At 44.2% G+C, this 26,174-nt stretch overlaps 1 protein-coding gene across 3 annotated transcripts in view; it reads right to left on the minus strand.

Moving 5' to 3' along the window:
• HMOX2 (heme oxygenase 2) overlaps window positions 1-26,174 on the minus strand; it is a 57,592-nt gene that overhangs the window by 3,182 nt on the left and 28,236 nt on the right. The window contains exons 1-4 of one of the 3 annotated variants that reach the window (XM_073362762.1): window positions 26,034-26,141; window positions 9,312-9,446; window positions 3,579-3,696; window positions 1,529-2,020 (exon numbers count right to left, since the gene is read on the minus strand). In XM_073362762.1, the coding sequence (XP_073218863.1) occupies window positions 1,529-2,020; window positions 3,579-3,696; window positions 9,312-9,400 (699 nt within the window). In that variant the 5' untranslated portion in view covers window positions 9,401-9,446; window positions 26,034-26,141. Of the gene's footprint in view, window positions 1-1,528; window positions 2,021-3,578; window positions 3,697-9,311; window positions 9,447-10,047; window positions 10,136-26,033; window positions 26,142-26,174 lie in introns of those variants that run through there. The other 2 variants (XM_073362764.1, XM_073362763.1) reach the window with 2 other exon arrangements.

A 26,174-nucleotide genomic window follows, 5' to 3' on the forward strand; every position in this document is an offset into this window, starting at 1 on the left:
TACTTGGATAGTTTTATTCCAGGGTTTTTTTTTTTTTGGGGGGGGGGGAGAGGGGAGGGTTTGGCAGGGGGGAGAAGGGGAGGAAGAGAACTACTTTTGGTAGAACTGAACTGGGAATGTAAGAAATCATAACTTGTGCTCCTCTGTGCTCTCACACTCCAGCCAACAGGGGAAAGCGTCAGGTAGGGATTCAATATGACATGGAAGAACACATCAAATAAATAGGGCAAGACTATGACAGAAGCATCCTGCTGCTTGGTGCGAAGCTTGGAGAGGAGGCTCAAATAGTTTGCATTTAACTTGTGTAGAAGGTACAACCCAGCATGCTCAACAGGGTAGATGGGTGCTGTTGGGATAATTGGGCCTACAAAATTTACCTTAATTGTGAGTTCAACTGGAGGAAGCGAGTGTTGATGAGAAGAGAGATGAAAGGCAGGGGAAAGGGGGGGGCAGACTGAATTACTCTAAACGAAAAGGCCTAATGATGTAATTCAAAGACTGTATTAAGATCATGCCTGGTAAACAAGCACGGAATCAGAAAATCAATGAAACAAAATAGAGGTGTCAAAGACTAGGCCTAATCGGTGGAATAATTAGGGGATAGGCCCTTTGTGGGTCTTTAAAGAAAGATTTGGGGGAAGAAAAATATTGGCTACTTGAGCAAGCTTCACCATCATGGTGCCACCCCCCACTATCTCCTGGGACCCTGGGCCTTTGTCATCTCAATCCCGAGATGTTCTGACCAGACGAGGCCAGAGAGGAACCTAATTTAATACTGGACAGTGACTGGGTCATGTTAACCCCAACTAAATTAATGCAACAATACTTAAGTGCATAGAGGCCAAAACAGGTAGAACCTGTACATCAAAACTTGTACTCTCCCATCTGACTGATAGGGAGTCAAAACAGGTTGTGTGGTCCTGATGACCCACTGCATGCTGGAATGTTTAGTCTCTAGGTTACACCTTCAGATTAAAGAGGTAAAATACCTACAGTCTGCTCCATTTTATATAAATACAAAGCAGCCCTCAGAATCCTGCTAAATCGTCAAGTCAGCCTTTAGATGGCCAGAATGTGGAAGCTCCTGAGTGTATGATGCATTTGGCTAATTAAGTGCTTCCTTGGCACTCCAAAAGGTTGGAAGTAGGTTCAGATAAGTTTGTGGGGTTTTCCCCATTGGAGGAAGCCTGGTTTCTTCCCCTTATCTTACTGAATACTTAAGCATGTATTAATTATTGGCATTACAATAACTCCTGGAGGCCCCAACAAAGATTTGAGCCCAAGCATGGTAGTGCTCTCTCTACGTGTCCTTAGTAGAGACATCAGATGCAGTTTGCATTTCTTGTTTAAAAGGCTTATAGCTCTACTCTTTCCTCCTTCCCCTGTTTACATTACACCTGGATTTAGCCAACGCCATCAGTCCTGCACTGTCAGGAACATTAACGTTCCGTCTAAACCAGGTAGAAGATTAAAGCAGTGTAGCTTACTTAGGTACAGGCAGTTACAAGAGTTTGGGGATGCATGGTACCTGCATGTTGAATTCAAATGCCTTATTGGCTTCCTCCACAATCCTCTCCTTGGCTTTCTTGTCCAAGTCCAGGGCATTTATCCTGGCCCTGTAGAACTGTTTGAACTGCTGTGCATTGGAAATGTTGTCAAACACATAGAACTGGATCCCTTCCCCAGTACTGGGCAGCTTCAAGGCCCTCTGGGCTACCTTCTTGAGTACCTGGCCCCCAGACAGGTCCCCCATGTACCGTGTGTAGGCATGGGCTACCAGCAGCTCTGGCTCATACTGCCCAACATGATGGATTCTGTCTACATAACTCCTAGTTGCCTCTGAACACTGAATCTTCTCTTTCCAATTTTCCCCATAGAAATACTCCATGTCTTTAGCCAATGCTTCTTTCCGATGAAGCTCTAGAGGGAAGTACAAAGGGGCAAATGCAGGGTGGTCCTTGTTGCAGTCCATTTCCTCTTCCAGGGCAGAGTATGTGTAGTAAAGTGCCACAGTAGCCAACTAGGAACAAAAGCACAATGTATGTGAGAGACCACTTGCTGGAAAGAATGATGTATTTAGACAGATTATGTACAGACCCATGCGTTCCTCCCAATAAACCACACTCCATACAGACCACACTTGCCCCACCATATTATCTATTAGGCTAGGAAGGAATCTTAAAAGGAAATGGTGAAGTCCCTTTGCTTGGGACACATCCAGACATGAGACTGCAGGGACAATCCTGCAGGAACTGACAGAACACAGATGAGATGTCCTGAGAAATCTTCTCTCCCTCAGATTTCTGTACTGGAGAACAGACTTCCCCTCAAGGCATTGGACTGGGAGCCCAGAGTTCTAGGTTCTATTGCCAGTTCTGCTATGGACTTGTCTAAGGTGATGCAGCAAGTCACTGAACCCCTATGCCTCAATACCTATCTGTAAAATGGGAACACCACATCCTACTTCAAAAGGGCGTAGAGAAGCTTAATTCATTACTGCTTTAAGCCCCTCTAAGGGAAGGCACTATTTGGATGTGCAGACTGTTATGATCAAAAGATGATGTTCATATGTCTATGCTGAATGCTCTGATCTGCCCAAAAGGGACTGGCAATTAAAACAATAGAGAAAACACCTTAGTATAAATAGCTAACATAATTCCCAATACTTTCTGAAAATTTCAACTGCACTGGCATTTATAGACCTGAGGCATGACGTTAAGGGGCTTCCAGAAGCAGTCATGACAATGGAGCGGTGGCTGAGCCAAACACAAGTGGAGTTACAACGCTCTGCACCAGGTCACAAACACCAAGAGCAGGGAGGCAGGCCCAGCCCCACAGGACATGAGCTGCTGCTGCTGGACACATGTGAGGTAAGCTCACTTTACAACCTCTCCCCAGGGCCTCCCTTCCACACCAAGCCTACCACCCATCTAGAACCTTCTTGCAAACCACTTGTCTGTGGGGACCCACTGTTTTGGAAACACTGCTTTAGCTCTCCATTAATTGGTTTTCCAGACCAGCCAGCACAAGGTGCTGTGGAGCAACTTTTAGCAATTTGGGTTGGGAGTCAGCTTACTATGCCAATTCTGTAGCACTACAAGGTACTGCTAATTCTGGGAGTGAGACACCATGCTGGATTCCCTGACATGTTACACACAGTGTCACTTCTAGGCAAGTCAGGTTTCCAGCAGTTTAGTTTGATTTAGTTTGCCCATGACAAGTAAAAATCCACACCCAGAACATAAAAATAATATTACCTGGCTCTTATATAGCCCTTGTCATCAGTAGATTTCAAAGGGCTTCAGTCTGATGTAGGGAAGTATTATCCCCATTTTAGAGACTGGGAACTGAGGGAGAGAGGCTAAGCAAATTGCTCAAGTTCACACAGGAAGTTTCTAAAAAAGCAGGGAACTGAACCCAAGTCTCCAGAGTCCCAGGTTAGTGCCCTAACCACTGGACCATCCTTCCTCTCATTGTAACAGTGTGTCATGTCTCCAATTTGGGATAGAGCTTTCAACTCTACAGCTCAAGAGCTCATCACACATGCTGTTAAGGAAGCAGAGTTAGAAAGTACAAACCTTAAAGAGCTCCTTCTTGATCCGTCCTTTCAGGAAGTCTTTGACAAACTGAGTGTTCTCTGCACGATCATGAGACTCTTTCGTCCCCTCCTTGAGCATCTCTGAGAGGTCAGTGGGACTGTGAAGAACAGAAATTCACAAAGGGCATGAGATGGAGAACATGCCCAAAGGATCCCAGGAAGATTCTGTAGGTCTTAAGAGCAACTTTTAAGTTACACAGGGCCAGGGCCAGGCCCATACTTTGGACCAAGGCAGCTATTTGTGCTTCAGGCCAGTCCTGCATTAGACCTGGTGGAAAATGAATTCCTATTTGCTGATGGCAAGCTCCAGGAAGATGCCACCTGTGTCTTTTTGTCAATTAGTGCTAACTGACATCCAGCTCAAGACAGTTATTCTCTGGCTCAAAATGTGGAGGGGAAATCCTGCTTCTCTGGCCACAGGGGACACAAAAAGTGCCGCTCCAAAAATCAGCCTGTTTTTTATTCCTGTGCACATCCCTAAGCTTCAGGGATACAGTTTACATGAAATATATTACATAAACCTGTGTTGTAAGGTCCCCCAAGTGAGGTTTTGGACACCACCATCATGGTCTCTTAAAATGTTGTCGTTTGGATAGGACTGTGCCATCACATCATCACACTGTCAGCATGGAAGTACAAACACCACCATACAAAACATGCTGAAGAACAATCACCACAGCATGACGACATTACACTTGTCCTCTTGACATTTGGGGTTGTTTTGAACATCCAGTCCCAATATGTTAGCCTCTGAAACAGGCAGTCTCATCAAACCCAGGACTGTCCCACAAAGTCATCATCAGTGATTACCCCAGATGCAACAGAAATCCAACTGACAATGCTCAGAGAATAAGATCAAGCACAAAGGTGACAGCAGCTCATAAGAGATGTTGAATATACTACTGAGCTATAGTAGTGTGAATCCACATTCCAGCACAGTCTGGATGTGCCTTGAGGTGTGACAGGTAGCAATACCGGCAGGAGAGAGAGGCTAACAGGTATGGTCCATTCAGACACCCAAATACCAAGTCATTAAAACTGACTTTTTTGCACAAATTCTCCTACCGTGAATTCTGAGAATATAGTAGAACCCCAGAGTTACAAACTGACCAGTCAAACGCACACCTCATTTGGAACTGGAAGTATGCAATCAGGCAGCAGCAGAGAGGGGGAGGGGGAAAAAGAAAATACAGTACAGTACTGTGTTAAACATAAACCACTAAAAAAAAAAAAAAAAAGAGAGAAAGTTAAAAAAAAAAAAAAAAAAGATTTGACCTGGTAAGGAAACTGTTTCTGAGCTGGTTTCATTTAAATTAAGATGGTTAAAAGCAGCATTTTTCTTCTGCATAGTAAAGTCTCAAAGCTGTATTAAGTCAATGTTCAGCTGTAAACTTTTGAAAGAACCACAATGTTTTGATCAGAGTTACCAACAGTTCAGAAAAAGAAAAGGAGTACTTGTGGCACCTTAGAGACTAACCAATTTATTTGAGCATGAGCTTTCGTGAGCTACAGCTCACTTCATCAGATGTTTACCGTGGAAACTGCAGCAGACTTTATATACACACAGAAATCATGAAACAATACCTCCTCCCACCCCACTGGCCTGCTGGTAATAGTAACAGTTCAGAGTTACAAACAATCTCCATTTCCAAGGTGTTCGTAACTGAGCTTCTAATGTAATCTCAGAATAGTAACCAAGCCCTTCACCACATGGCTGGTGATCTCCCTGTGATCACTGTATTAGCTGTGCACCTTTGACAGCCTCAACTGCACTCTGCCCATTAACCCAATCTCACTCATGTCTATTAACATTCCAAACCTCCGAGCTGCTTCAGTTAAAAAACAACCTGACCTCAATGTTTTCCCTACTCCCAGTTGTGGAATTGTCCCATAGTCAGTCCTGAACTAGTGCCAACTCGAAGATCGCTCAGCTTGTGACCCATCACAGGTAGGAAACAGTAACTCTTCCTTCCCAATGACACAGGACTTTCTTGTTTCTGGTACTAGTGCCTTGAGATGGCAGATTTTAATAATTTACTACAACAGATAGCCTTAGTTCCTGTCTTCCGACAATGGCCAATGCCAGATACTTCAGAGGGAATGAACAGAACAGGTAATCAAGTGATCCATCCCGTCACCCATTCCCAGCTTCTGGCAAACAGAGGCTAGGGACACCATCCCTGCCCATCCTGGCTAATAGCCATTGATGGACCGATCCTCCATGTCTAGTTGGCAGCCGGTGTCAAGTGGAGTACCCCAGGGGTCGGTCCTCAGGCCGGTTTTGTTCAATATCTTCATAAATGATCTGGAGGATGGTGTGGATTGCACGCTCAGCAAATTTGCGGATGATACTAAACTGGGAGGAGTGGTAGATACGCTGGAGGGCAGGGATAGGATACAGAGGGACCTAGACAAATTGGAGGATTGGGCCAAAAGAAATCTGATGAGGTTCAATAAGGATAAGTGCAGGGTCCTGCACTTAGGACGGAAGAACCCAATGCACAGCTACAGACTAGGGACCGAATGGCTAGGCAGCAGTTCTGCGGAAAAGGACCTAGGGGTGACAGTGGACGAGAAGCTGGATATGAGTCAGCAGTGTGCCCTTGTTGCCAAGAAGGCCAATGGCATTTTGGGATGTATAAGTAGGGGCATAGCGAGCAGATCGAGGGACGTGATCGTCCCCCTCTATTCGACACTGGTGAGGCCTCATCTAGAGTACTGTGTCCAGTTTTGGACCCCACACTACAAGAAGAATGTGGATAAATTGGAGAGAGTCCAGCGAAGGGTAACAAAAATGATTAGGGGTCTGGAACACATGACTTATGAGGAGAGGCTGAGGGAACTGGGATTATTTAGTCTGTGGAAGAGAAGAATGAGGGGGGATTTCATAGGTGCTTTCAACTACCTGAAAGGGGGTTCAAAAGAGGATGGATCTAGACTGTTCTCAGTGGTAGCAGATGACAGAACAAGGAGTAATGGTCTCAAGTTGCAATGGGGGAAGTTTAGGTTGGATATTAGGAAAAACTTTTTCACTAGGAGGGTGGTGAAACACTGGAATGCGTTGCCTAGGGAGGTGGTGGAATCTCCTTCCTTAGAAGTTTTTAAGGTCAGGCTTGACAAAGCCCTGGCTGGGATGAATTGGGGATGGGTCCTGCTTTTGAGCAGGGGGTTGGACTAGATGACCTCCTGAGGTCCCTTCCAACCCTGATATTATATGATTCTATGATTCCACAGGTTGACTGTGCATTGTATGAAAAAAATAATAGACAGCAGGTCTAAAACACAAGGAAGTAATTTCATTTGGTGACCCCTAATTCTTATGTTATGAGGAGGAGTAAATAACACTTCCTTATTTACTTTCTCCACACCAGTCATAATTTTATAGACCTCTATCATATCCCCCCTTAGTCATCTCTTTTCCAAGCTGAAAAGTCCCAGGCTTATTAATCTTTCCTCACACAGAAGCTGCTCCAACGTCCTAATCATTTTTGTTGCCCTTTTCTGTATCTTTTCCAATTCCAGTATATCTTTTTGAGATGGGGCAATCACATTTGCACACAGTATTCAAACTGTGTGCATACCATGGATTTATACCAGAGGCAATAGGATATTTTCTGTCTTCTTTTCTATCCCCGTATTAATGATTCCCAACGTTCGGTTCGCTTTAACTGCTGCTGCACATTGAGTGGATGTTTTCAGAGAACCATCCACAATGACGCCAAGATCTCTTTTTTGAGCGGTAACAGCTAATTTAGACCCCACCATTTTATATGTAGAGCTGGGATTATGTTTGCTAACATGCATTATTTTGCATTTATTAACATTGAATTTCATCTGCCTTTTTGTTGCCCCATCATCCAATTTTGAGAGATCCTTTTGTAGCTCTTTGCAGTCTCAGACTTAACTATCTTGAGTAGTTTTGTATCGTCTGCAAATTTTGCCATCTCACTTTTTCCAGATCATTTATGAATATGTTGAATAGGCCTTGTCCCAGTACAGACCCCTGGGGGACACCATCATTTACCTCTCTTCATTCTGAAAACTGACCATTTATTCCTACCCTTTGTTTCCTATCTTTTAACCAGTTACCATCCCATGACAGCTTACTTTGCTTAAGAGCTTTGGTGAGGGGCCTTGTCAAAGGCTTTCTGAAAACGAATGAATTAGCAGGATAAACTGAAATTAAGAAAATATTCTTTGCATCTGCAGAATAGCCTACTGCCATCAAAAGCTCATTTAGAGAGACAAGGTGGGTGAGGTAGTATCTTTTATTGGACCAACTTCTGTTGATGAAAGTAAACCGAGCTCTGCCAACTTGAGAGCTTCTCTCTTTCACCAACAGAAGCTGGTCCAATAAAAGTTATTACCTCATCCATCTTGTCTCTCTAATATCCTGGGATCAACATGGCTACAACCACACTGCAGAAACCTGGTTCCAGATGCTTAGCCAGTGACTTCCACCAGTTCTTTAGCTTGACTTTCTTTAAAAGCTCAGCAGCAAACATATACTGCTTGAATATTGTTTTTATATTTATTAAAATAATTTAAATTAGACTATAGTCTATTTAAGCCTTAACACTGGTTGCCAATGTTAAATGGGTTTACTTTTCAAATGAAAACTGAATTTAAATTAAGACAACAAAATCTGATTTTTAAAGTCAGTTTTGATCCACTCTAATAAACTGCTCTATAGGAGATGATAAAACACTCTCACCCTTCAATCCAGCAATGATTCCAGCCTCATCACCACATTCACTTCCTTCTAGGTCTTCCATGCTTGCAATGAATGGACCAGCCTCCCGATCCCAGTGTGCCATGCCATGCCCTCAGCCTCTCATTCAAATCCCACTTTAAGGTCCATCATCTCCATGTAGCCCCACAAATATTACTCAAATGCACTCTCCACCCCAACCTTCAGTACAGGAGAGACCATGAAAGGCTCTTTCTGGGTTTCCTAGTGCATCTGATTTTATCTACATCTTTTAGATTAAACTCTCTAGGGCAGGGACTGTGGGTATTGTAGCTACTGAGAACACTCTTGGTGCATAACAAAAAGAGTCAATATACTCCTGGTTATAGACGTGCGCTGCATTTTCATCTCACTAGAGGGTTTTTGATTTTTAGTAAAGTGAATAGATGCACTTTATCAAGTCACAGCATCTCCCGGTGGATCCTTAATGAAAGGGTTCATCTTTGCAGCTGCTTCACCCCAGAAATGCACAAGATAAGACTTTTGAACCGTCCAGTGATTCAGGAGGGATAGATTATTGCACTCCAAAATATACAAGAAAGGGAAAATCTCAATCAGAATATAAGGAATTATTTCTTGGCAGAAAGCAATTAGGTTGTGGAAGAAACCCTATTAACTCTTGTCATTTGAAACTGGATGGGATAACACTGTAGGAAATAAATTTGCTGGCCCCAGGGAGATGAGCTGGATTAACTAGTCACATCCCAATACATCCTCATCACTAGTCTTTCACTTCAGCCATTTACAGATATCCTTCTCTCCTGAATGGGGGTGGAATATATATGAAAAAAAGTGTTCCCACATTACTGAAAGCGGGGGTGGGGGGAAGAGAAAAAGAATGGGGACAGCAAACACCACATTCCTGCCTGCAACCCACATGCAGAGATACCCCTCTAGGAGACAAGTTGTTCTAACCAAGTAAAGCCCCACACTCACTAGCCAGGAGGGCCTGACAGGACTCACCTGACATTGTCGTCCTCTTCTGTTTCCTCATAGCGGACATTCTCTGCCTCATCTACCCCCTCAGAGGTTTCTGTTACATCAGACGGCATCTCTCCACAGACCTGATCTTCCTAATGTTCTCTTCACTTCTCAGTCCTGTTTGGAAACAGCCAGAGTTCATCATCCAGTTATTTCAGCAACACTTTAAGTGACTGAAGAGCAAAAACTTGACTTTAATAAAGCAGAAGATTCCTGAATGAGGAGTGGGGGGAAGCACCAAAAGCTGCAACTCCTTGAGCTAAGAAAGTCTTAACTCACTCAAACACATGCATTGTCAGTCGACAGAGCTGTGCACTTGACGTCCTCCCTTGGTGGGCTCAAGGATATAGGGCATAATACAAGCTTACCTGTTTATGGTCCAACACTGCCTTAGAAAACAAAGAACCTTGTGTCCCCTCTTGCAGCTCTAAGCAAAGGCACTGATAGCCTCAGCTCAGAGTTACATACAGTGCATAACAAAGCAGCTCACATACTAATAAACCGTAACCTTGTGCAAGAAAGACACCTGTAACTCAGCAAGCAATCCAAGTTAGGCTTCCCACTCGGGTTTGGTGAATCAACTGAGCAGACTAGAAGACCTGTATTTCACCAGCCTGCATGATGATACTTCTGAGCAAAACAACTCTCTTCCACCAGGACTGCAAAAATATCCCTAGACCGTCTGCAGAAAAGCAAGATTTAGAGCAGAGTGACTGACCTGGGGAAGGAAGGGAAACAACCCTCCTCCCTAGATCTTTTTCATCTTTAGTTTCTGGGATTTGAGCTGCAACTGACTCGCTTACATCAGCAACCTGCAGCCTCTCCTCTCTCCTATTAGCACTGCAGTAAGTTACACCAGCTAAGCAACAAAGGCAGACAGCTTGGCAGGGAATTAACAAAGCCTCTCTCTCTGCAACGTAGCACATCTGGAAGGGAAGAGAAATGGGTCATGGGATTGCAAAACAATGCTAGCAAAACAGGCCTCCAGATTGCACAGTTCTTTTCAAAAAGGCAAGGCAGAGTTCACTAGCCTGGCTTTCCGGGACAGGCTCCACACCTGTCCAAAGAGTTTGACAAAGCAAAACTTCTGTGTGGCTGAAGCATTTTTCTTTTGTTCCCCTTACATTACTCTGTTCCAGCATGGACTCTCCCAAATAATAGATCCCAATTATTCAATAGGCTTTAAAAAGGACTACTTGAAAAAGCTTGAGATAATATTGAATCTGTTCCACTGCACACTACTTTAAAGACTAGGAGCCAAACATCTGGCTTTTATTACCAACTCTGACTCACTGACACTTTAGGTAAACTACTCTGCCTCTGTTTCCCTCTCCCTACCCCCCACTCCGAATCTGTAAAATGGGAAATAAGACAATTAGCTGATAGACACTAATCACCACTAAGTTAAGAGTAGAAGATGGCAGAGCTGACAGATAATGCCAGAAGGCAGCTGGGCACAGACCAAGCCCACTGCTTATTATTTAGAAAGCATGTGTGCTAAACGCTGTCTGACCAAACACATTTCATCCTCTTATACAGTGTCTCCCAATCACCTCACTATGAGCCAGATATGTACATCACCACTCACCTTAAGAAAGCTTGTTTTAGACCTCCATGTCTATGTTTGGAGGCTGGGAAAACAGTAAATGAGATAAGACTGTTTAGAACAGGCCAAGCTAGTTAATGTGAAGCCAGAATTGGCAGCTCAGTCCCCAGCTCCCAGTCTGAAGAACAAACACACAAAAAGGATGCATCAATTATAAATTAACTGCCCTTCCAGTTAATGACCTCTGGTTTCCTAACCCTCTCCTTCTGCCTTCCAGTAACTGCCCTACCTTCCCCACCACTTTCTCTAAGTTTTACTAAAAATTTTCAAACAAAAGGTTCCAGCTGGAATGTCCTGAAGACTGAAGCCTTCAGTGATACACAAACAGCACAAACAATAGCCAGATAAGCCAGCCCTGCACAATGTGCCTTGCTCAAACCTGAAGGCATTATCACTCACAGGGTATGTCTACCCTGCAATTAAAAACCCATGGCTGGCCTGTGCCAGCTGACTCGGGCTCAAAGGGCTTGCACTAAGGGGCTGTTTAAACTGCAGTATAGGTGTTTGGGCTCCAGGACCCTGTGAGATGGGAAGGTCTAGCCCACGCCACAAGAGGCCAAGTCAGCTGGCGCAGGCCAACTGCAGGTGTCTAATCACAGTGTAGACATACCTACAGTGACCACAGTTAATCTTTGGCTTCTACTAAGAATACCAACTGCCCCAAATTGTGATAGCCATTATGCTAAAGACACTTGCCTACTGGGAACTGGCCTAAGACCCAGCATCTCATTTCATACAAGTTACCAACACTCTTTGTATGGTAAGTTTGTCAATGTAAAACTGAGCCAGATTCAAATTTCTGACTTAGAGGTCACAGCCTTGTAACTCTATTATCAATCCCCCCACAAGCCAGGCAGTGCCCACAATCTTCACTCCTCCTGGAAAACCAGTCAAAGCCTACTTTACGTGTTTTCTGTTGGACACGGTAAGCCTGTCAGAGTTACAAAGCTTTCCAAGCTTTGTCTCTGCAACCATGTCCTATTTTCCTCATTCCCTTTCTTTGATTACCGCCCCAGTTCCAACAGCAAATATGCATGCTCTAACAGCTACCTGTTAAATGAACAGTACGTGTTCTCCAAGTGCTACACAGATACTCAGTTTTGCTTAATGCCCCTCTGAGATGGTATTAATCTCATTTTACAAGGAGGAACTGAGGCAGAGAGGTTAAGCGACTTGCCCAAGCTCACACAAGGAAGTCTGGCCAAGATGGGGATGGAAATAGAATGTCTCCTGCATGCATAGAAACAGCAGTAGGTCAATCTTGTCTGCACACCACTTCCTTACAGCTGAGCTCTCAGTGAGCATTTGATTTAGTCCCTGCTCCAATATTTCAAAATTCAGGTTTTAAAGTCATAAATTTGCATCCAAGCCCAATCATTCTGAAAGTTCAGTCTTATGTTCCCCAGAAAATAAACCAAACTTTTGGAGAAATGGTATACAGATCTAGAACCACTACTGATATGGAAGCAGAGCATCTCTGGTACTGCAGCAAGTTACACCAGTTAAGCCATTTCAGCAGGAAGCTTGGCAGGGTAGAGTAAAGCTTTTCCCCATGCAATGCAGCACATCTGGGAGGGAAGAGATTGCACAGTACTCTTCAAAAAGGCAGAGACAGTGTTCAGAGAGCAGAGAGCTGCTCTGAGACCACTTCCACTCACTCAATGATACAACAGAGGTTAAAAACAAAAAACAAACACCGCCCTCCCCAGCAAAATCCTTCGTGTAAAGGGAAGCAAACTGAACAAGAATATATTAAAAAAAAAAAAAAAAAGACAGGCAAGAGGAACTGCATGAGATAAGCCACAGTAACATGGTTTGATAAAGGTTCTTAGCAACCAGGTTTTATATAACACCGACTCTTTGGTAGGATTATTTGTTTACAAAATAGACCCAAGTGGCCTTTGGACTCTTCTCCCACAGATTTTTTAAGACCAGCATTTTCCTTGAATTTCCAAATTCATAATACAGTTTATAAAGTTTCAGTAGCAGCAAGTACTTGAAAGCAACGGTCTCCTCTCCACACACGTATCAGATTTTCTTTAATTAACACAAGCACTTTCCTACAGCTTTTGTGCCAGAGAGAAAAATGGTATAGCATAACACTGCTAGTTATGAAGCATATGGCATGTGCAGGAGATACTGTTTTAGAGGCAAACAGACCTTGAAAGATTGACAAGTCCCAAAAAAGCACCTTCGTTTTACATTTTCTTGTAACTGATTACAACAGAGTTCTTCTAGCTCCATTTTCATGTAATTTATCCTTTAAAAAGGGCACCAGTTCCCGTAGACCTACATACAATGTAGGGCCATATGCTGGAGAAAACCTCTTTTAAAAACACTAAGCTTCTAAAGGGTAAACTGATAATTTTAAAAGACTGAAAATACCTCCACAGTGTTTGTGGAAGTTCCGGGCCAGCAAAGTCTAGGAGGCCAACCCTCTCCAAGATTTGAATTCATTCATGGGGCATGGGAACTTGAAAATAAGGAGTCATACTAACTTGGCATATTTACCTTCATACCATCTGTTCTAGACTCTGACTGTTGAGTGAAAGGAACAGACTAGAGTCCCCTTCCCTAGAGCAGTGGTTTTCAAACTTCTTCCCTGGCTACCCAGTTGGAGAAAATTGTTGATGCCTGTGACCCAACAGAGCTGGGGATGAGAGGTTTGGGATGTGGAAGGGACTCAGGGCTGGGGGTGTAGGCTCTGGGGTTGGGCTGGGGATGACGGGTTTGGGGTGCAGGAAGGGGCTCCAGGTTTGTGGGGGTGGGGCTCAGTGCGAGAGCAGGGTATTGGGGTGTGGGCTTACCTCAGATGGCTCCTGGTCACTGGGGTGCTAAGGCAGGTGCCTGTCCTGGCACTGCGGACCATGCTGCACCCTGGAAGCAGCCAGCAGCAGGGCGGGCTCCAAGGCGGAGGCACACAAGCAGCTCCGCACAGCTCTCGCCCACAGGCACCACCCCGCCTCCCCCAGGCTCCCATTGGCCAGTTCCGAGCCAATGGGAATACGGAGCCGGTGCTCGGGATGGGGGCAGCGTGCAGAGCCCCGTGCCCCCCCCCCACCTAGGAGCTGTACCTGCTGCTGACCGCTTCTGGGGCACAGCGCAGGGTCAGAACAGGTAGGAGCTAGCCTGCCTTAGGTGGGCAGCACCACCACCGGCACTTCTAACGGCCCGGTCGGCAGTGCTGACTAGAGCCGCCACAACCCACTGCCTTCCATTCCACAACCTAGTACTGGGTCGTGACCCGCAGTTTGAAAACCATTGCCCTACAGTCACGGTATTAGTAGGCTCTCGGAACAGCTCTGCCTGTCTTTAAGAGATATGCCTCCTAGATAAGCAAAGGTAAGTTATTTAGCTGCCAGCCTGCAGCTCCTGATGAGCTGAATGGAGTTTCACTCTCTCCCACTTACTACTTCAGGTACTCTATACTGAAAATGCGACAACGGCACAGCTGAAGTGCTGCAATGCTTCAATGTGGTCAATACCCACACTGATGGTGTATGTAGTCCCTGTCATAAATATAAAGGGAAGGGTAAACACCTTTAAATCCCTCCTGGCCAGAGGAAAAACCCTTTCACCTGTAAAGGGTTAAGACGCTAAGACAACCGCGCTGGCACCTGACCAAAATGACCAATGAGGAGACAAGATGCTTTCAAAGCTTGGGGGGGGGCGGGGGAGGGTTCTCTCTGTCTGTGTGATGCTTTTGCCGGGACCAGAGCAGGAATGCAGGTCAGAACTCCTGTAAAAAGTCAGTAAGCAATCAAGCTAGATATGCGTTAGATTCTGTTTTGTTTAAACAGCTGATAAAATAAGCTGTGCTGAATGGAATGTATATTCCTATTTTTGTGTCTTTTTGTAACTTAAGATTTAGCCTAGAGGGATTCTCTATGTTTTGAATCTGATTACCCTATAAGGTATTTACCATCCTGATTTTACAGAGGTGATTCTTTTACTTTTTCTTTAATTAAAATTCTTCTTTTAAGAACCCAATTGCTTTTTCATTGTTCTTAAGATCCAAGAGTTTGGGTCTGTGTTCACCTATGCAAATTGGTGAGGATTTTTATCAAGCCTTCCCCAGGAAAGGGAGTGTAGGGCTTGGGGGAAAGACGTTTCCAAGTGGGCTCTTTCCCTGTTATATTTGTTAGATGCTTGGTGGTGGCAGCAAAAAAGTCCAGGGACAAAAGGTAAAATAGTTTGTACCTTGGGGAAGTTTTAACCTAAGCTGGTAAAAATAAGCTTAGGGGGTCTTTCATGCAGGTCCCCACATCTGTACCCTAGAGTTCAGAGTGGGGAAGGAACCTTGACAGTCCCCCTCCTTGAGGCAACAGCTAGGTTGATGGAAGAATTCTTCCATCGATCTAGTGTTGTCTACACAGAGGTTTAGGTTGGCTTAACTATGTTGCTCAGGGGTGTGGATTTTTCAGACCCCTGAGCGGCATAGCCACTCATGGCTGTAAACATAGAATCAGAACTGGAAGGGACCTCAATAGGTCATCTAGTCCAGTCACCAGCACTCAAGGCAGGACTAAGTAATAACTTGACCATTCCTGACAGGTGTTTGATTTGTTCTTAAAAACCTCCAATGACAGATATTCCACAGCCTCCCTATACAATCTGTTCCAGTGCTTAACTATCTTGACTGCTAGGAAGTTTTTCCTAATGTCCAACCTAAACCTCCCTTGCTGCAATTTAAGCCCATTGCTTCTTGTCCTATCCTCAGAGGTTAAGGAGAACAATTTTTCACCCTCCTCCTTGTAACAACGTTTTATATACTTTCTCTTCTCCAGACTAAACAAACCCATTTCCTTCCCCACCCCAAATCTTCCCTCATAAGTCATGTTTTCTAGACCTTTAATTGGCCAAACCGGACAGTCTCTATGCAAAAGAATAAATGGATACAAATCAGACATCAAGAATTAGAACATTCAAAAACCAGCCGAAGAACACGTCAACCTCTCTGAACACTCAATAACAGACTTAAAAGTGACAATTCAACAAAAAAACCTTCAAAACCAGACTCCAACGAGAAACTACAGAACTGGAATTAATTTGCAAACTGGACACCATCAAAATTAGGCCTGAAGAAAGACTGGAAGTGGATGAGTCACTACAAGAACTAAAAAAAACCCACTAATTCCCCCATGCTAATTTGCCCCTACTGTTACTCACACCTTTTTGTTAACTGTTTGAAATGAGCCACCCTGATTACCACTACAAAAGTGATTTTTCATCCTGTTGATAATAGTCCACTTTAATTGAATTGTTGTGACCCCCTACTTGGTAAGGCAACTCCCATCTTTTCATGTACTGATATACATCTTCCTAGTGTATTTTCCACTCCATGCATCTGATGAAGTGGGTTTTAGCCCACGAAAGCTTATGCCCACATAAATTTGTTAGTCTATAAAGGTGCCACAAGTACTCCTTGCTGTTTTTGCTGATACAGACTAACACAGCTATCACTCTGAAACCTGTTAATTATTCTTGTTGCTCTCTTCTGGACTGTCTCCAATTTATCCACATCCTTCCTGAAATGTGGCACCCAGAACTGAATACAACACTCCAGTTGAGGTCTTATGGGCACAGAATAGAATGGAAGCATTACTTCTCGTGTCTTGCTTACAACACTCCTACTAATACATCCCAGAATGATGTTCGCTTTTTTTGCATCAGTATTACACTGTTGACTCATATTTAGCTTGTTATTCACTTGGACCCCCAGATCCCTTTCTGCAGTACTCCTTCGTAGGCAAGTCATTTCCCATTTTGCTTGTGTGCAACTGATTGTTCCTTCCTAAGTCGAATATTGCATTTGTCCTCACTGAATTTCATCCCATTTACTTCAGATCATTTCTCCAGATCATTTTTAATTTTAATCCTGTCCTCCAAAGCACTTGCAACCCCTCCTGCCTTGGTATCATCTGCAAACTTTATAAGTGTATTCTCTATGCCATTATCTAAAATCATTTATGAAGATATTGAACAGAACAGAACCCAGAACTGAACCTTGTGGGACCCCATTTGATATGCCCTTCCAGCTTGACTGTGAACCATTGATAACTTGTTGGAAAACCATTCCCAGAGAGTAGTTATGTACCCACCTTATAGTAGCTCCATCTAGGCTGTATTTCCCTAGTTTGTTTATGAGAAGGTCATGCGAGACAATATCAAAAGCCTTACTACAGTCAAAAATATACCACATCTAATGCTTCCCTGCACTACATCATTAGAATACACCTCTGTACCATTCACACAGTGGGGCTTGATAATCAAAATAGAAATCCTGTGGCAAAATGAAGTTGAAAATTCTATCCTTCTGAAAACATCCTTTTCCAGGGCAAAAGCTGTACACATCTGGAATAAGCGTAAACCCATTCTGAACAATCCATCCAAAATTACAGACATCTCTCTAATTTCACTCCAATTTCAGTACTCATCAGGTTTACTCTACGAATTCCCAATGAAGTTACTAAAACAAATATGTAGGTTTAGTTGTTAGAGTATGGATCTACAAAGTCTGTTCCTGGCTTGACCTCTGATGCCATGTGACTTGGGCAGTCATTTATGGACTGTGCCTCAGTTTCCCCGTCCATAAAAAGCAAACGATACCCAACTCATGAATTTGAGGCTTGTAAAGCTCTTTGAGATCCATTGATTAAGAATGCTTGTGCCCAATATTCGTACAGTCTTCTCTCTATCATTTCTGTTTTGTGCTAAGGTAATAACTGTCCTACTTTACTGAGTCCTAAAGAACCATGAGCATTTGTGTCATATCCCATTCATTCTATGGAATTTATTAAAGATAATATTACCATAATGCCTCATTCCAGAGAGGCTAGAGATTAACTGCTCAGAAACTGATCTAGTAGTGAGGGGACTAAGACTGCAAGAGCCAAACCCCAAGTTTGTCCAGGTATTGTCTGGTATGAGCAGAGCAGAAACTGAGCAGTCTGGTGTAGTGATCTCTGTATAGTGCTATAGATGTTCGAATTAATACTAAATGGGTATAATACTCTTAACAAAACAAAAAAAACAACAACAAAAGCCATTTAATACCTCAAGATTTTCAGCAGGAACAAGTATTAGAGCAAGACTAGAGAAAGGTTAGACACTTCTGAACAAGAACATCTGCATCTCCAGCTAGGGCAGAAGCTACCAGCCAGGCTTGTCAATCCACATGCTTCTGGGTACAGTCTAATCAACAGCAAGTCAGGAAAGAAAATCCCTGATGCAGAAGAGGATTATGAGGACTTTACACCTTCCTTTCTAGTATGGATCTGGTCACAGACAGGATGCTCAACTGGGATACCTGCCTAGGCAGATCTTTGGCCTGCACCAGTGTGCAAGTTCCTATGGGAACCAGTATAGGATAATTTTGCACAGAGGCATAAAATGGCAGCACTTCCAACCCCAAATTACAGCTTCTAACCCAAAGTAGTTTTAGGTAACGTGCAGAATAAAGAATGGGTGTTTCCACACACCAACCTCTGCCACCCCCATTTAAAAAAAAAAAGAAAGAAAGAAAAAGGTATTGTACTTCAGGGACGTGTTTCTAACTCTAAGTCTCAGCCATGTGCCGCTGGCCAGACAGGACCGAGCAGTATTTTCTTCAGAGTGCAATAGCAAAGTCCCCTGCCAAGTTGCCTATTGAGTGAAGTGAGGCAGCCCGTGTTACAGGTTCTCCAGCCAGGTCAGAGATGAGGCTGCTAGGCTAAGAATGGCCTTACTTTGCAGTAAGAAAAGGAGTACTTGTGGCACCTTAGAGACTAACAAATTTACTTACGTTGCAGTGTTTCAGTCACGAGCACTGTAACAAGATTCTATATATTTTTCCTTAGTCAATTTTGCCTAGTGATTCAGTGACCACAAAAAACAAAGCACAGTTAAGGTTAATTTTGCTGTCCTGTTCATAAAAATCACATGGGAGGTACCAATGAGTGTTGAGGCAAGGCCTTGTGCAACTGTACTATTTGGCCAGCTTTCTAATGCTTTTGATACATATTACATCAAATTAAATCCTCTATTGTTCTAACAGGAAGCTTCCATCAAGCCAGATGTGCCCAAGAGATATCAAGTGGGGTCAGTAACAGACAGTTACAATGCATTAAACAATTCAACTATGTTGGTAACAAGCCTCAATACATAGCAGTTATGACAAATGTGTTATTCATGTATCTCACAATGGAAGCATTACCAGTGAGGTGGGGACAGTAAGAGGTCTCGGAGAAATGCCATTTTCAAAGCTCTTTACAGAACTAAATTTGGACAGAGTTAGAGGTACAAGTGCCTGATGCCAGTTCTTTACACTTGTGTGTACTGTTAACAGCACACGGATTGTAATAGATCCAAAATACTATAAATATTTCCATACTGAAGGACCTTAAAAGTCCTTTACTAACAATTACAGTAAACACAAGGATATCTTCCATCTACCCATTAACTGCAGCCCTCTCTGAGATGGAACATGCAATCATCTAACCACACTACACAATAGTGTAGGATGATGGGGAATGCTATCCAAAGGAAACTGAAGGGTAAATTTAGGAAGACAGAATGATTATCAACGTTGCAATTCAGTCAGAACACTGCACTAATAGCCATATTACTCTTTGATAAAGAATTCTACGAAACTTTTCACCAGTCAGCACCTTGATTTACATCTTATCCAAAGGACAGCATTTCCAGCAACACAGTGCCCCAAAGTATAATACAGGGGCATTGGTCCAGTACTGACTCTGGAAGAAAAGCACCAATACCACTTCCTGACACACACAGAGGAACAATGTACTACTTCCAAGGGCCGACTAGCACAACCCTGAATAGTGTGCAAGATATGCCAGTTGCACCACAAGGTGAGGTAGCTGCAGGCAGCACAGAAGGTTGTGTGTTGGGTTTGAAAGAAAGATTCTTCCTCATTTAGCTGATGCCACGCCAGATTAGAACTAACCTCTGACAGTGGAAAGCAGGCCAGATGTGGCAAAACTGAAACAGGAAGAGACCACAAAGGACCAAGAAGATAGAAATTTTGTTGAAGATAAGAAACCAAAATAGGTTTCTCCACAACAGAGGTGAAAGGATAAAATTTGCACATACACGTAAGTAGCGAGGCTGCAACATTCTGAATGAAGCTACCCCAGTTCTCTGAAAAAAGCTAGCAAAACAAGCACCCACTAGCGTGGGGAGTCCAGTTACCCATGGAAACCGGTACATGATTACCTATTTGACAATATAGTTCACAGTTACCGGACTTGCCATAGAACATCAGTTCCACCATCTCTTTTGAAAGCATAGGATACAAGATGGGCAGAAGAGCTTTTTAATGGCAAAAAAAGGGATGTGACAAGGCTTTCTAGGATATCATGGGAAGGTGTTATTGTCACTCCAGTATGGCAGCTAGAACTTTGCTTCCTCACATGATTGTGTCTCCTCCAGGCCCACATGTACACTGTTGCAGTTGGCCAGATACACCATAGGGGTATGACACTTTCCATAAAAACCTAAGACAGCCATAGCCAGAAATAGGAAACTGGACCTGATGAGGCAGTGACCTAACCTTTTGTTGTTCTAATTTGTTGGCAACAGGTGGAAGGTTTCCTGTGATTACTAAGGGTAGATATTTGTGGACCTTCCCATCCTCTGTTCAAGATCCTGGGAAGGACCACATCTGGAATGAATTCTTCCTTGCCTCTGTACAAATAAGAGGCCATCTTTAACTCCTAAATGGTAGAGGAGTAAGCTGTTAATCATCTGGTTGGACTAGATACTTATTAAGGCCAACACTAAACAACAAAAACAGGCCAAATGGATAAATTCAGAGATGTATGCCTACAACTGATTTCAGAATAAGGATATTCCAAAAATATATTTCTAGTACAGCAGCCAGTTTCTCCAGGAGTCAGCTGGAGTTCAACTGCAGAGGTCTCCTCTGACCAGCAGTGATTGTGCAAAGAGGAACACATCTATGAATTGTGATTGCATACTGAAACGCTGACAAAGGGGAAAGTTGGAAATCCTGCAACATTTTAAAAATCACAGTCGTCATTATTGGGTTATTTTGAAGTTGTCCAAGTACATCCTGTGGTTTGACTAGACACCAGAAGGATAATCCCATTGAGGAAACTAAATTCCCAGCAGCAGTTTTTTGCTATTTACTGTAGGAAAATATCTGTTGCTGCTAGGCCACAAATTATGGTTTACTCTGGATTAGTTGAGGACAGTCCTCATTATGATTAATGTACTGGCATATTAGAAATTTAACCAGGCCTAGCACTGTAGTTGTACCAACCAATTTCATTGCAGTGAGAAGATTGCTGTTGCTAGGCCCTGAGTGATTTCCAGAAATAAGGCATGTAGAAAAGAGCAATGCACTATTTGTATCTTGTTAATGGATTACCATGGTTAGCAGATTAAATACATTTCTAGTGTCTCATTGCCTCTGCTTGGCTCTGTTTCCTGAGTAGTACATTTTTATAACTATTTACAGATAAAGATAAAAATATCAAATCATTTGAGTCATTTATTCAGTAAGAAATCAGGCAATGCGTTTTCTGGGCATTTTTACTTGCAGTGATATGGCACTTTACAAAGTCAACTAATCTGTCTTCTCAACACCCCTATGACGTAAACAAGAATTATCCTCATCTTATAGGAGGAAGAGATTAGTACCTGCCAAAGGGCACATAGGAAGTTTATGTCAGCATAGGAATTGGAACTCTGGAGCTGCTGATTCCTGGCCCTTTGTTCAAGCCATTATTTAAAAAGCTGCAGTCCAATTAAAAATAAAATATAAGCTGCCCAGCAGCTATTGCTTCTCACTGAGAGACAAAGGCTTAGAACTAAAGGGACAGCTATGAACGGTGTTTCAGGACATGCGCGTTGAAGGTCAATTTACTGTTTGGAACCATATCATGGCAGACATTAACAGAATTAACAGAGTCAGCCAAGCACTCTCCACTGTCCTCTAGCACTGGAAACACCAGCTCTAATAGAAAGTGACGAATTTTAATACAGGGATAGCAAAATGTTATCCTTGGACTTTACTATATTGCCCACAGTTGCCCAAATCTCGGTTCTTACATGGCACCCATTACAGTGGAATCCAAATGTTTCACAAAAATTAGAGTATACAAACATATTTAACTCTTTCCTTTAGTCATCTGGGACCAGGCGTGTGTGTTAAGTTATTATGGGAAGGCTTGGTTGAAGTGGGTTTTGCAGTTCGATCAGAAAATGCCGACAATCACAGTCATCCCGGAGCTCATTCCAAACTCTCAGGCTGTTCAATGAGAAAGCTCAGCCTTCTACATACAAGAGTTCAATTCTTGAAACTGACAGTTCCAGTGCAACTTGGCTATCATGGGAGTTCCTGATTTTGCAGCAGAAAGTGGTCCCCGTACAGATATGGATCAATCTCATGGCGGACTTAAGAGGAGAACTGAAAAATGCTGAGTCAAATCTAAGTTAACAGGGAACCAAATACAGAGAACAGCAAAGATTTTTATGCTCTTGGCTGCTTGCGTTGTTGAGAAGCCTCATTGTTGCATCCTATGTCAAGTCTTCATGTTTTATTTTTTAGACTGCAATGAAATTGTCAATTTTCTCTATGATATCAGACCTGGACATGTGACTGAGTTGATTCCAACAGGAGTGGGTAGAGTTCTTGTCAGCTGTAGATTAACAATCAGAGGGTAAACACCCTCAAAAGAAGGTGATGTTATGAAGTGGAGAGTTCTTCAAAATATTTTCTTCTATCCATTAGCTTCAGCTCAGTCTTTCCAAGAATTAGCTTCAGCCAGCTGCAGATCTCAGCCAGGCGCTTAGAATTTAAAGAAGGTGTCATCTAGTACTGATGTCAAGGCAACAGAAGGGATCTGTCCGCTTATTGATGACTTAAAGAAGGTGGTGTGGGCTTTTTTTTTTTTTTTTTTTTAAAGTGATTTGCTTTTAAAGGAAGCTGGAAGGGCATACTGAATGGGGGTCCCACAGGGATCAGTTCTGGGTCTGGTTCTGTTCAATAACTTCATCAATGATTTAGATAATGGCATGGAGAGTACATTTATAAAGTTTGTGGACAATACCAAGCTGGGAGAGGTTGCAAGTGCTTTGGCGGACAGGATTAAAATTCAAAATGATTTGGACAAACTGGGGAAATGGGATGAAATTTAGTAAGAACAAATGCAAAGTACTCCATTTAGGAAGGAACAATCCATTGTCTACATACAACATGGGAAACAACTGCCCAGGAAGGAGTGCTGCAGAAAGGGATCTGGGGATCACAAGCTAAATCGAGTGAACGGAGTAACACTGTTGCGCAAAAAAAAAAACCACCCCAAAAAACGCAAACATTCTGGGATGTATTAGCAGGAGTGTTGTAAGCAAGACAGAAGAAATAATTCTTATGCTCTACTCTGCGCTGATTAGGCCTCAGCTGGAGCACTGTGTCCAATCCCAGGCACCACATTTCAAGAAAGATGTGGACAAATTGGAGAAAGCAGAGAAGAGCAACAAAAATGACTGAAGGTCTAGAAAACATGACTGCGACAGGGTGCTGGGCAAAGGGTTGCAGATCCAGCCCTCTGTCATACCCACTCCTTGTTAGGGGAACAAATTAGAGCAGGCTGGAGATAACCTGGCCCTAACTGGGGAGACAGAGACAGCTGCTACCTAATTAGCCGGGGACTGCATAAAAGCCTTCAGAGAAGAAAGCTCGGAGAGAGCAGGAGAAAGGAAAAATGGAGGGAATGGAAGCTAGGGGGTAGCTCTCCCCCCATAGACAGTGAAAGGTTACTTGCACATGGTGAAACGGTGGTGAGAACAAAGTGCCTCAGTGGTTACTAAACCGAGGGTCTGAGCGTGACTTTATGTACCTGGCAGAAGTCAAGGGGGCCCTGCTACACTCTGCTACAATAACCTCTGAGGGGAGACTGAAAAAATTGGTTTTGTTTACTCTAGAGAAGAGAAGGCTATGGAGGGACATGATCACAGTATTCAAGTACATAAAAGGTTGCTACAAGAAGGAGGGAGAAATATTGTTCTCCTTGACCTCTGAGGATAGGACAAGAAGCTTTGGGCTTAAACTGTAGCAAGGGCTGTTTAGGTTGGACCTTAGGAAAAACCTGTTGTCAGGGTGGTTAAGCACTGGATTAAATTGCCTAGGGAGGTTGTGAAGTCTCAATCGTTGAAGATTTTTAAGAGCAGATTCGACAAACACCTATCAGGGATGGTCTAGATAATACTTAGTCCTGCCATGAGTGCAGGGGACAGGACTAGATGACCTCTTGAGGTCCCTTCCAGTCTTACAATTCTATGCTTCTATAAGTGCACCCTCTCTTCCATGCATTGTACTTGTCAAATGTTTGCTCATTCAGAGCAAGCAATGCTCTCCCATTACCCTGAAGAGATTTTAGCCTGACTTTATAAAACAGACATGAACCTCAGTACAAGTGCTCCAGTGAAGGTTTGGGAGGGGAAAAGCCACAAACATGCAACCCTGCTTTCAAAGCCTTAATGAGCTCAGCTGGAAGAGAGCAAAACAGTATCACCTTCCTTCACCCCCATGGACATGAAGAGAAATGACAGTACAAGGACTTGGTATTTTCCATATTTACATTTTAAAAAAATCTCCATCCTCCCCTAACTTGTTAGTTTTGCAGTCCAAAACCAGTATGTCATGTAGTAACGCAAGCTTAATATTCAATAAAATCCATTTAACTCAGTGCTAAATTGTGAGGTCCAAAGGTGTTGGGTGTTTGGACTTTTAAGTTAAGATGTGACATGCACATAGAAACGTACACACTAGCCATTTCATTTTACTGAAGAAAAAGTCAAAGTCAGAGATTGCCCTCCCCCCTTCAACTTTTACATTAATGCTGTAGTTCCCAGGAAACTGAATGGCATCAAAACTTTATTACACACAGCAGCAGCAAAGAGTATATCAGCTCCTCTTGCACCCAGATCCAAACATGTAACAGTGAGATTAGTCCCAGACTTTTAGTGACACAAGTAAAATTAAATATTTTCTGTTTTTAATTTCAGAGTATGCATATGCCCTATTGTGTGTTTTATGGAAATGATTTAAGCAATAATGATAAGGAGGGGGGCACTTTTTGACAGCCAGTGACCCAGGGAGACTCATCATATAGATCTGAGGAAGTGAGCTGTAGCTCACGAAAGCTTATGCTCTAATAAATTGGTTAGTCTCTAAGGTGCCACAAGTCCTCCTTTTCTTTTTGTGAATACAGACTAACACGGCTGTTACTCTGAAACCTGTCATCATATAGAGTCAGTGACCAAAAAACAGAGGAGGAAGAGGAAAAAAAACACTCTACCCCCCAGAGACCAACAGCTGGGCAGCCAGTGTGACAGGTGATGGACATAGAAGCTGAAGCATCCTAAAAGAGGGGTGCAAGAGAAGCGTTTCCTCCGAGGAATGGCACCGCCCTTTCCATTGAGGCACGGGCAGGAAAAGCTGCGCCTCGCCCCGGGAGGCAGGAGAGGCGCCCGCCCCTGGGCAGTGGCAAGAGGACGGAGGGCGGTAGAGCGCAGGCAGACAGCGCTGTGCGGCCCCAGGCACGTGCCCGGGGACCCCCCCGGGACAGACAGGCGGGATGATCTCACACCGGCACGTCTCGGCAAGCCCGTCACTGGCTCCACCTGCCCTCCTGGGGCTGAGGCGAGGCGGTTCCCGCCCCCAGCAACGGGCCCAGGCCGCTCCGCCTGCCACCGCGCGCTCTCCAGGCTGCACGCCCGTTGCCAAGGGCGCTGCTCCGCGGAGCCAGCGCCCCGCGCCCCCGCCTGTCCCAGCCGGGCTCCGAGGGGCGACCGCCCGCCCGCCCTCGATCCCGCCCCAGCCAGAGGCGGCTCCGGGCAGCGAGCGGCAGCCACCCGCGGACACGGCTCCGTGGCGGGCGGTCTGAACACTGCTCGCCCCGCCACCACCTGTCAGGGACCCCGAGCCGCTGCCGCACCGCCGGCCCGCCCACTTGGCGGGGCGCACGTTGGGGCCGGGGCCGGGGCCGGGGCCGCACGACCGGCGGGCAGCGCACCAGCCTCGCCCCGCGGCGCCCACCCGGCCGAGAGACGCTCCGAGCGGCCCTCACCCGCAGCAGCTCCAGCCCAGCTCCTCTCAGCGCCGCAGCCGCCTCGGCCTGCCGGAAAAGGTGGGACAAAGGACTGTCGGGCTGATTAATTATTCACGAGAAGGCGGGGCACCGGCGAGTTTCTCTGTAATTCAGCCCAGG

This window comes from Lepidochelys kempii, chromosome 10, assembly GCF_965140265.1.
Source record: "Lepidochelys kempii isolate rLepKem1 chromosome 10, rLepKem1.hap2, whole genome shotgun sequence".
Lineage (NCBI taxonomy): Eukaryota > Metazoa > Chordata > Testudines > Cheloniidae > Lepidochelys > Lepidochelys kempii.